General features: G+C 36.7%; 3 protein-coding genes across 51 annotated transcripts in view; 2 read left to right on the forward strand and 1 right to left on the reverse strand.

Moving 5' to 3' along the window:
- mmd (disintegrin and metalloproteinase domain-containing protein mind-meld) overlaps positions 1 to 1,978 on the forward strand; it is a 25,955-nt gene extending 23,977 nt beyond the window's left edge. For 23 of the 39 annotated variants that reach the window (XR_015272311.1, XR_015272343.1, XR_015272309.1 and 20 more), the window contains one exon: positions 252 to 1,978. Coding sequence is in view for 23 of the 39 variants with exons in the window: in XM_086835671.1 (XP_086691797.1) it covers positions 252 to 804 (553 nt within the window). In the remaining 16 variants the exon portion in view is untranslated. The remainder of the gene's footprint in view (positions 1 to 251) is intronic. The other 16 variants (XR_015272310.1, XR_015272334.1, XR_015272314.1 and 13 more) reach the window with 1 other exon arrangement.
- Positions 1,979 to 3,092: 1,114 nt separating this feature from the next.
- On the reverse strand, positions 3,093 to 6,481 carry CycD (cyclin D). 6 transcript variants are annotated; one of them, XM_086835844.1, is made up of 6 exons: positions 6,463 to 6,481; positions 4,689 to 5,354; positions 4,415 to 4,636; positions 4,149 to 4,323; positions 3,946 to 4,091; positions 3,093 to 3,874 (listed from the first exon to the last, which is right to left on the reverse strand). In XM_086835844.1, the coding sequence occupies exons 2-6, from the start codon at positions 5,319 to 5,321 to the stop codon at positions 3,530 to 3,532; spliced, it is 1,521 nt and encodes a 506-aa protein (XP_086691970.1). In that variant the 5' UTR covers positions 5,322 to 5,354; positions 6,463 to 6,481; the 3' UTR covers positions 3,093 to 3,529. The 6 variants fall into 6 exon arrangements, with proteins under 6 accessions (XP_086691970.1, XP_020805225.2, XP_020805223.2 ...); XM_020949566.2 differs by lacking the exon at positions 6,463 to 6,481 and adding an exon at positions 6,109 to 6,271; XM_020949564.2 differs by lacking the exon at positions 6,463 to 6,481 and adding an exon at positions 6,101 to 6,252.
- Positions 6,482 to 6,699: 218 nt separating this feature from the next.
- UBL3 (ubiquitin like 3) lies at positions 6,700 to 10,107 on the forward strand. Of its 6 annotated transcripts, none has more exons than XM_086835912.1 (5): positions 6,700 to 6,771; positions 7,449 to 8,032; positions 8,424 to 8,532; positions 8,610 to 8,774; positions 9,381 to 10,107. In XM_086835912.1, the coding sequence occupies exons 2-5, from the start codon at positions 7,511 to 7,513 to the stop codon at positions 9,443 to 9,445; spliced, it is 861 nt and encodes a 286-aa protein (XP_086692038.1). In that variant the 5' UTR covers positions 6,700 to 6,771; positions 7,449 to 7,510; the 3' UTR covers positions 9,446 to 10,107. The 6 variants fall into 6 exon arrangements, with proteins under 6 accessions (XP_086692038.1, XP_086692020.1, XP_086692028.1 ...); XM_086835894.1 differs by having other exon boundaries at positions 6,711 to 6,771; positions 7,041 to 8,032; XM_086835902.1 differs by having other exon boundaries at positions 6,739 to 6,856; positions 7,041 to 8,032.
- The last annotated feature ends 237 nt before the right edge of the window (positions 10,108 to 10,344 follow it).

The following is a 10,344-nucleotide window of genomic DNA, read 5'->3' on the forward strand; positions in this document are numbered from 1 at the left end:
CCTTGAATGTCGCAGTTTTTAGACACTTAGTACACATAGTATATGTAAAGATGTATAGGTTTGCTCTAGCTCTCCTCTTTTTAATTATTTATTTGATTTGCGTAATGGACCAAGCACGTTTCCCGTTCCACTCTTAATATATTATCCCTCCTCCGCCAGATCCCATCTCCTTGTCAATCCCAATCCAACTTCCCTATGGCCTTGCGTTCTTACCATGTACCGTTGTTCCTGTTACGATTATTATTTTCTAGTGATGACTTTATTCAAGCTCAACAACAGTTAGCCCGGTGGGCGAGTGAGGATGTGGTATCCGTCGTGGTATTGGATCAGCCGCCATCCGGTACAATGTCGGATTCCCAACCATACAGCGGCGCCGGACTCATATCGGCGGGGGCTACAATGAACAACGTTATGCACCATCAGCATCCACATCCACATCAGCACCACGGCGATCATCATCAATCCTCCGCAGCGGCAGCGGCAACGGCGGCGGCAGCCAGCCACTCTATGATGGGTTTACCAATCGTCCCAAATGGTATAAGTGCAACTCAGAGGGACTTTTATCCCTCGCCGCCGTCAACGGAGACGGAAAGCAGTGGAAGTGCTATCCAGCCACCGCCGCCGCTCACACGACGCACAGACACGGCGGCACTAAGTCAGCAGCAGCAGCAGCAGCAAATGCAGCAGCTCCACCAGCTGCATCAGCATCAGCTTCAGCAGCAATTAGGCGATACCAGCAGCAGCAACAACAGTCAGTCCGGACAGGTCATCGAGAATGGCTGTTACCCGGAATATAAGCATTGATAGAGTGTTACCACTTTCGCACATTTGCACATCCGCCGCATTTCGCGCATAGATCAATGATCACAGATCTGATCGACTGATCACCTGATCGTTTGATCACCGGATCACTTATGCCAAACTCAGCCAAGTGTGTAGCTAGATTTCCGCTAATATTGGCATTTGTATCGATCTTTATAATTACTTTAGCATAGTTATATGCTTTGCTTCAGATACACTTGTGTATGGTGGGCATACTTACATTTAATGGTAGACTTAATGTAAATGTGAAAGAACAAGTTAACGTTAAACAAACAGAGCGAAGCAAAAGCAAAGCAAATGAAATTAGTTTAAGTGAACAACAAACAACAAAAAAAAATAACAACAATGATGAGTATTACTATGTATGAGTGATAGATACATACTTATACACTACTCATAGTTTTATACACACACACACGACAAAGGACGGTAATTAATAAGCAAGAGAACATCCAAAATTTGTATTCGTTGTATTCTTGCTTACACATAATACAATACTTAGATACATGCCTAAGGGTATATACATAAAACGAGAGAAAAATAAGTAAAAGCAAAATTGGGATATTAATTTTTTGTATACCTCGGACCAAAGCCAATGCCACGTTCGAGTAGGAAAATAAAAAATAAATCAATTTATTTGCAGATGTAAATAAGACAAGAAAATGTAAGCAAAAAAAGAGAACAAAAAACAGCAAAAGCAAAAGAAATGATATATGTACGATGATAGTTAGTAAATTTTACGACTCTTTGCAAGACGCAAGTGGGGATCTTGAGCATTTCCCTGGTCACGACGGATAAGCGGCAGGAAAAATACAATTGTGCACCGGGCCCAGCCCGGGCTTTAAAAAACCCCCTTATTGGGGCCATCTTACACCGACTGATAGAAAAATTTTGGGCAATATTGCCAGTTCTCGTTCAATAATCTTTAAAAACTCAAAAAGTCAAAAATGAAAATTAAAGCGGAAATATTAACAATCTGAATGGTTAGGGTATGAGTATTATTAAATGTATGAATATGATTACACATAAAATTAAGTATAAAGATAATGTTAATTTAAAAGGTTTGGAAATATCAGTAATATTGTATCGTATTGTACCGTAAATTAAGCCATTTAGAATGAAACGTACGAATTAAATGATTTTCCAGCTTTACAAACCTGTGTTTCATTGGGTGGGGTGGATCTGGAGTGGAGCTGCTGCTGCCTTCTGTGCGATTAGCGCTTGAAATCAAGCAGATGCTGAATTTGAACTGGTCGTCTGCTTAAATTTGGCGGTTTAATGCTGTTTTTGTTATTGTAATCTCTATTTAGACTGTTATTGCCAAAAACCAGACAATTTCAGTACAAATTCATTAATTTCTCGATCTGAAGTACCAGGCGAACAGAAATCGCAGAAAGCTGATTAATTTTGGCACAAGCGCCATTAGGCGGGAAATGGTCGTCTATTTAAATTCAAATTCAAACTTGTCAAACTCTAATTTGGCCGTTGATCAAAATTCGAATTCAAATTTGGCGGTTGAATAAATATCTTGTTTTTGTTATTGTAATCTCTAAGTTGTTGTTGTTGAAAAATTGTTGTTTTTTTGTTATTGTTGTTGTTGCCAAAAACCAGGCATCAATTTGGACAATTTCAGTACAAATTCGTTAATTTCTCAATCTGAAGTACCAGGCGAACAGAAATCGCAGAAAGCTGATTAATTTTGGTACAAGCGCCATTAGGCGGGAAACGGTCGTCTATTTAAATTCAAATTCAAACTTGTCAAACTCTAATTTTGCCGTTGATCAAAATTCGAATTCAAATTTGGCGGTTGAATAAATATCTTGTTTTTGTTATTGTAATCTCTAAGTTGTTGTTGTTGAAAAATTGTTGTTTTTTTGTTGTTGTTGTTGCCAAAAACCAGGCATCAATTTGGACAATTTCAGTACAAATTCGTTAATTTCTCGATCTGAAGTATCAGGCGAACAGAAATCGCAGAAAGCTGATTAATTTTGGTACAAGCGCCATTGGGCGGGAAAACGTCGACTATTTAAATTCGAATTCAAATTTGACGAACTGGCCGTTAATCAAAATTCTAATTCAAATTTGGCGGTTGAGTAAATATGTTGGTTTTTTTATTGTAAGCTCTAAGTTCTTGTTGTTGTTTCACTCAAACTAGCCGCATCATCTCAAGTGAGTGAGAGAAATTACTTGAATTTTGTCTGAATCGAATATCACAAATAAACGAACGGTTGCTTGGCCGATTTTTGGGAAATTTATGTTGTTTTACAATGTTTTTGTTGTAAATGTAAAAAGTTTTATTTTAGCTCGGTAGCTGGGAGTTTAGGCTTATATATGTACAGAAATTAGGACTTTTTTGCTTTACTGTATACAATCAGTCTCGTTTTTATGTTTTATTCACTTCAATTATATATACCCATAATTATATGTATATAATTGGTTTATCTACCAATGTATATATATGTATATATTTATTCATATATATGCATTTCTTATTAACCATAGGAAGGGATGGGTGAATAATGTAACCGTTTAAAGGTTTACAATTAATTACAATATATCGGTAAAGGATAAGAAGAAATCGTGTTGGTAAATCCTTTAGAGAAAGTAAAAAAAAAACTTGTAAATCTAGTTAATTAAAAAATAAATGACTTTATAAAAACTATCTTAGTAAAATATCGCTGGATATAGCAAGCGTTGACATCGCTGCTCAAAATGTCACATCTTTGAGTTCATTTTGAGCCTGCGCCTGCATTTTGCACGTTTGTGTCCTTCGGGAGGACAGGGCATTCCTGAGACAGTGTTGCTGATGCTGGTGATGATGTTGTTCCACGGAGTCGGATGGCAAAGATGGTATTACTATTTTGGATGGCCTTGGCTGCTGCTGGTACTGATGCGCTTCGTGAATCTTCAACCGGCCTTGATAATATAATGCTGCTGATGTCTGTTGGGGCGGCGGCGGGGGCGGCTCTATGCTCACAATAAACGGCTGCAAGTTTTGGCTGTGCTCCTTGAAAATGGCCTCCATGTGTAGCATGCAATCCTGCAGCTGATCCTAAACGTTTATACATTATCAATCGCATGTTTATTACCACATATTTCTTCTTCCTAAATATAAACACTCACTTGCTCCACGCTGGTCAAGTCTGTCATCAGGCTTAAAAGAAAGTGTAAATTATGTCCTGAGCATAGATGCCACTTGAGGCCATTCATGGAGGCCGCTATACTTGATGCAGCTATTGTGCTGGCCGAGTACTTGGCAAATTTATGTTCTTTCAAGTACAAATAGAATGTGAATATTTATTAAACACAGAGCACACGGTCCTTACCTTTTGCTGCCAGCGATATAAATGCCTGGGCATGTCCCCTTATTTTTCCAATATTAATGTCTGGGAAGTTTTTTCGTTTTATGGGCAAACGCATTAATAACAGCTCAAGAAAGTCTAAAGGAGTCACCGAAGAAAGATCCCAGCCTAAACGGCTCAGCACATACAGCTCCCACTTCTAAAAGGCGAAAAGAAACATTAAATATAATTAAGTAGAAGCTATGGGGACCAAGACAACGCCTTTTGTTCCATAATAAACGCGTACTTACGATCAAATCATCCTTGTATATACTGTTGTCCGTATAAACAACCAGCAAGTCCACGGACAAGGCATACGAGCTGGGCTCGCGCAGCTTTGAAGCAAGTAAGAGGCAGGCAGCCGCTAGAATCTGAAGATGAGTTTTTCGCACAGATTTGCTAGACAGAAATCGATCCATGTAATTTATTGCCAATAGGACGACCTCCTCCTGGCATTTCTCTTCAGCACACACCTGAAATATAATGTATTTAATATAAAAGAGTTTTAAACGGAAGAGTACTCACCTCCATCATCCACTCGGCAACTATTTTTCGCATCGCTGGCGTTATATCCTTTTGAACAGTTAAAAAATACGTATCGACAATTTGGTTGTGCTTCTCCTCAGCCTTCAACGCATTTTCCAGACATCGATCAGTGAAAAACGTCGGATCCCCGATGGCCATGTTAACGCTGACAGGTGCGGAGGTCGGTTTACCCTGCTGCCTATCCAGATGATGCTGCAGTGATGTCGTTCTTTCTTGTGCGGAATGGGTAACCCGTTGCAGAGAAGGTGTTGTCGCAGCAGGTTCGAACTGTTCTTGTTGTTGGCGTTGATGTTGTTGAGGAGGAAGCGGCAGCAGCGATTGAGTTTTTGGTGTGGTGGCTGAAGATTCTACGTCCACGGATGCATAAATATACACATAGTCCTTCATCTGGCATAAAACTGCATTGGGGGACAAGTTTGCTGGACTCTCAACTGCGTCGGCGTCTGTATCTACATCGGCATCCACATCACTATTAGTTGGAGCGCCGAAAGAGGAGCACTGGGACGTGGGTTCACTTCGCGCATCCAAACCCATATTTCGTTGATGTTTGTTCAAATGATACAAAGTCGAATCAGATTCATAAACTATGCTCTCAGAACAGAAAAGATCCATTGTCCTTGGAGACAATTGGGGCCGGCGTTTAACCTTTAATGATTTCCATATATTTATTAGATTATATGCACTAGATTTTATATTTGTGTGACTTAATATACAAATGAATTTAAAACTTGCAAACATCAAGCCAAAACTACTAGGCACGAGGATCACCAACAAGTCGATCGGATATGTTTTACATTAAGTTTGTATTTGTACAATACATTAAAGGATTTATCGAAAATTGTGTGTCTATATGTGTATAACCATGTGAACTTCAACCTGATTTCGATCGTTTTCATTTAGCAATGTTCGCCATTGTGTGGTTTTTTTTACACTTTTTGTTTACACTTGATCTTGTACAATATCTCTACTACTCTTTAAGGTCTCGCACAATCAAACACATCCACGAAATATTCGGTGTGCCAACTGTAAAAGTACTCCTTTGTTTTGGGCTGATCACAATTCTTTTATTATTGCTGTTATGACAAGTGCGTATGTACATACGTAAATGTATGTGTGTAAGCCTTTTCTGTTGATCGTGCATTTCAAATGAAAACCGTAAACTGAACCCAAAGACTTGACATGTTGTGCTCTGCCAGACTGGAATGCGATCTAAATATTTGTGTCCATCTCTTATATCTTTCACAAATATATAAAACGTATACATTTATATGTAAAAAGAAAAAAAACTGAATTACACATACATATATGTTATGATCAGTTAGTTTCGCGATTCGTACTCTGCATGGTAGGATGACATTCAGACCAAATTAGTGTAATATACAAATACCAACCAACATACGTTAAATTACTGTCATGTTACGGTAACGGCAACTTGCACAAAATTAATAAAAATATTATTTTTACAATTAAATAATTAAAAAGAGCAAAAGACTCTAAGTCGCACACGTTTAACACCTAACCGGCGTGGATAAAGCATCGATATGAGCTCTGCCGATTAATCTATTAAAAAATACTAGTTCTGAACTGCTGTCGGCCGTGTTATATACCTTGCACACTAGACGTAGTGGAGAAGTCGCACAATCAACTAAAAACAAATCGATAACTTGAAAAACAAAAGATAATAATATTTTTGGGGCAGTTACCCGAATTTTAAGTAATGTTGGTGGAAGAAACAGCACCTAAAGACACTCACCAAGTGTTTTCGGTGGATGCGGTGTTTCATATCTTTCGAAAATTAAATGTTTTCACCGTGACGGGCAATGTGAAAATGTCGCATTTGGTAGTACATGACTGAAAAGAAAATAAATAATTAAAAGAAAAATTAAATATACAGGAGAACTGGTCTTTTCTTTTTGGTACTTGGAATGTGTTTCAGATGAAATAGCCCACTAAAAAGAAAACAAAGATTCGATAACAACATAATTTGACGTGAGTACCTTCACTTACAAAAAATGGCATTTGCTCGCAGCTGTTGGTCACTCTGATTTTGTAACTGCAATGAGTATGTATATCTATTTACCAATTAATGAGTGTAAATCGTGTCGTTAAAAAAAACTTATTTTTGTGTCATCGCGGGCAAGAATAACGCATAAATATAGAAAAAAAATATAGAGAATTAAATGCGCTTGTACTTTCATGTGTGCAAAGCATGTAAAGACCTATGAACTGCAAGTGAAAATATATTGGCAATCTAATATGTAACATATGTACACATGTACATACATACATATACATATATGTATGTCATTTTGTCCTTTTTTATTTATGTAGCTTCGGAAAAATAGATATTGACAGAACATTTTGATGTGCAGTATTAAGCAAAAGATATTGACTTTTTCTTGCCAACAAATTGAGCAAGGACAAGCTAAATGTGGTGCAAACGTCAGAAGAATCTATAATTGATTTAAAAACAACAAAAGTCCTTGAAAAAAACCCATCTCAACCCATTGTGGTTATAGGTGTCCAATAAGTTTTATCGGTCTCTCATGAAAACGAACTTTAAAGAATCAAAAACAAAATACAATCGGGATTAACAAAAAATGGCTTTGGTTATAAGGGATCAGAAAATTACAAACCGAAGAACTTAGCTATTATGAAATACGATACTGCGCAGTCCGAAGAATAATAACTAAAAGCGAACTTTACAACAACTAGTGTCAAATGCTACATATATTCTAGAAAAACGAAAGTAAATTGGAGGATTATAGGTAATTTTGGTACAGCAAATTAAATTGGATGCCATGTCGTCTACTTCATCGATTGAGACACCAACAACTCCTACTACTCCAACACAGCAGCATCAGCATGAACAAACTACTACGGCTATTGTAGCAAGTCAACAACAGAAGCGAAAATCGCAAAATGCCAAAGGTTCTTCTTCAAATACACATTCGTCAGCGACGTCACCATTAGTAACTGAAAATAGTTTTGTCATTGCTCAAGCCCAAGCGCTTTTGCCGTCCTCATCGTCATCTACCAACTGCACAGACACTATTGCAGCCGTACATCAGCAGAAAAGGTCCTATTCGTTGGTAAAGAAGCAACCATCTTTACGATATCAGGGGAAACAGATTCAACTCCTGTCCAATTCCCAATCCACAATGACATCTTCAGAGCCGACGGCGGGGCCATCGCTAGCTAATGACGCATCCGCGTCCATCCTTAGTCCACCAGATGTTTCATCACACTGCTGCACCAATATAAAGGCTAATATAACTCCATTAACATCACAGAAGATGCACAGAACTATTCCATCTGATAAAGTGAGTTTTTTTAATATAAAGATTTAATTTTCATTTATATTAATTATTAAGCTTTTCCTTCATTTCATGCCCTGAAATGTCACACAATTGTGTCGAGTATTCCAAAGGATATTTCTTTAACTACGATTTACTTAGTTCAAGCAATATAAAGGACACTCTGAAAACACCGAATACTTTACTTATTGGATCTTGAACGCTGCTTTCCCCAAAGCTATATTTTTTTCTTGTCAAATGCAAATGTATTTTGTTTTTAAGTGTAATTTAAGCTGGGTTTGAGCCGCTGAATTGTTTTTCCACTAGTTGTCGATTAGCTTGTTTTTATATGTTCTCAAACTCTATAGTTAGTCACAAATAAATACTCATAACATTCAACGACTTTTCTTGTTTTCAGATTAACCTACGCCTAATTCTCGTTAGTGGTAAAACAAAAGAATTTATATTTAACCCATCAGATTCCGCAGGTGATATTGCACAAACAGTATTCGATAATTGGCCCGAAGGTAAGTACACCTAGTAAAAGCACTAATAGTTTAATTAGTGCTATTTAATATAAACCTAACCGTGTATTCTTCCATAGATTGGACCCGAGAAGCTGTATCGAAAGCCGATATATTGCGTTTGATTTATCAAGGACGATTTCTTCATTGCAATGTAACCTTAGGAGCACTGGGACTTCCATTAGGCAAAACGACTGTTATGCATTTAGTGCCACGTGATAATTTGCCAGAACCCAATTCACAAGGTATATTTTAATCAACCCAAATACTTGTATATAATGTGTGTAAGGCAATTGCATAATTTTTATGTGAATTAAGTAACGATATAATTAGGATATGTTGTTCCCTTAAATGTATTTTGGCCGTTTTAGGAAGACTTTAATACGTAATCTTTTTTAGAGTTTCTTTTATAAAAACAAGCTATAATCTTTTAAGAAATCATTATTGACCATATAAATCATAAATATTCTTGAGTCAAGTAGATCTAGCTTTGTCTGAATTTTAAAAATTTGTAAATGCTGTATGCAGATTTGTTACTCTTAAAAAAACTAGCACAGAACAGCTTTCCGAATTGAAATTGATACATTTTTGGCTTAGTTATGATATTTAGTAACCCGACAAATCAGTCCGCTAAATGACTCTTACCAAAATTATTCAGCTTTCTGCGATTTCTGTTCGCCTGGTACTTGAGGTCGAGAAATTAACAAATTTGTACTGAAATTGTCCAAACTGGTTTTTTGGCAACAACAAAAACAACTGTCGTCTTATAACAACAACGTAAATCCTATAAAATATACATAAGTCCTAATTTTAACAATGCCATACTAATTATCTGATTTTATCTTTTGTAGATCAAAGACAAAACAGTAAAGGCGGTTCCGGACGATGCTGTTCAACAAATTGCTGTATTTTGTAACTAAATTACTATTATCTGCTAGCGTAATATTTAAATAAATTAAAAATAAAACTAACTAAAGTTAAATTTTTTGTGCAGTTAAATGTATATTTGAACTAAACATGAATGTCTCGATGAACACAAGGCTTCTCGCTTTACCTAATTATGTATATACAATATGTATTTTAAATATGTACACAGACAGGAATTTAAAGGCGTCATCGAAATGCGTATACTCTATGTTGTATTAAAGTTGCTAGACTGCAAAATTATAACTTGTAATATACAAAATATAACTTACGAATAAAACGCTACATATTTTTAGAAATCAGACTTGAGAAGCTAATTAGAAAAAAAATGTATTCACGAATGTAAAACAAAAAATAAAGAAAATAGAAAGAAAAAGGAAAACTAATTAACCGCACAAAAGAGATACTTTTACCGTTTGCTTTGCTGATTTTCAAGCGTACGTTTAACAGAATAATAAATTCCGGTAATACTTATTATGTACACCAGCCAGATCGATTTTTGTTCACACAATTTAGATATTCAAGACATTTTTTTTGTACATACACACATATTTAATTAGACCCTAAGTGTTTTCTTCTGTTAAGTTTTAAAATATTCTCTGTAAAGTCTAACTTAAAGCCAATACTAAATAAATAATCCCATATACCCTCAAAGCGTTTTGTTGAAGTTGCATGTGACTGTGTAAGTAAGGAATGGACGGAGAAGAATGAGTTCACGAGCTTGAAGAATACTGGCCGAATCACGCCTACAGACGGAAGATGGGGGTGCCCCACTGCCCCCACTGCAAGGCAGCAAGCGAATAGGATACCACGGTGCACTTGTTATGCAACTGTTAAGCGTGGAATCAAAGCACACCAGTTATATCAGGGGAAAAGCAATCAGTTATTCTA

The sequence above is a fragment of the Drosophila serrata genome, unplaced genomic scaffold (genome assembly GCF_035046125.1).
Source record: "Drosophila serrata isolate PLE 108 unplaced genomic scaffold, ASM3504612v1 contig_45, whole genome shotgun sequence".
Classification (NCBI taxonomy): Eukaryota; Metazoa; Arthropoda; class Insecta; order Diptera; family Drosophilidae; genus Drosophila; species Drosophila serrata.

What these genes read in the sequence shown, in the direction of transcription:
- CycD (XM_086835841.1), bottom strand. Translation starts at nt 5,447, where the DNA reads ATGTTTGCAAGTTTTAAATTCATTTGTATATTAAGTCACACAAATATA. An exon ending in TTGCCGAGTGGATGATGGAG is followed by an intron (nt 4,637 to 4,688) that starts GTGAGTACTCTT and finishes ATTATATTTCAG; the next exon opens with GTGTGTGCTGAAGAGAAATG. An exon ending in ACTTGACCAGCGTGGAGCAA is followed by an intron (nt 3,875 to 3,945) that starts GTGAGTGTTTAT and finishes ATAAACGTTTAG; the next exon opens with GATCAGCTGCAGGATTGCAT.
- UBL3 (XM_086835912.1), top strand. Translation starts at nt 7,511, where the DNA reads ATGTCGTCTACTTCATCGATTGAGACACCAACAACTCCTACTACTCCA. An exon ending in GAACTATTCCATCTGATAAA is followed by an intron (nt 8,033 to 8,423) that starts GTGAGTTTTTTT and finishes TCTTGTTTTCAG; the next exon opens with ATTAACCTACGCCTAATTCT. An exon ending in GCCAGAACCCAATTCACAAG is followed by an intron (nt 8,775 to 9,380) that starts GTATATTTTAAT and finishes TATCTTTTGTAG; the next exon opens with ATCAAAGACAAAACAGTAAA.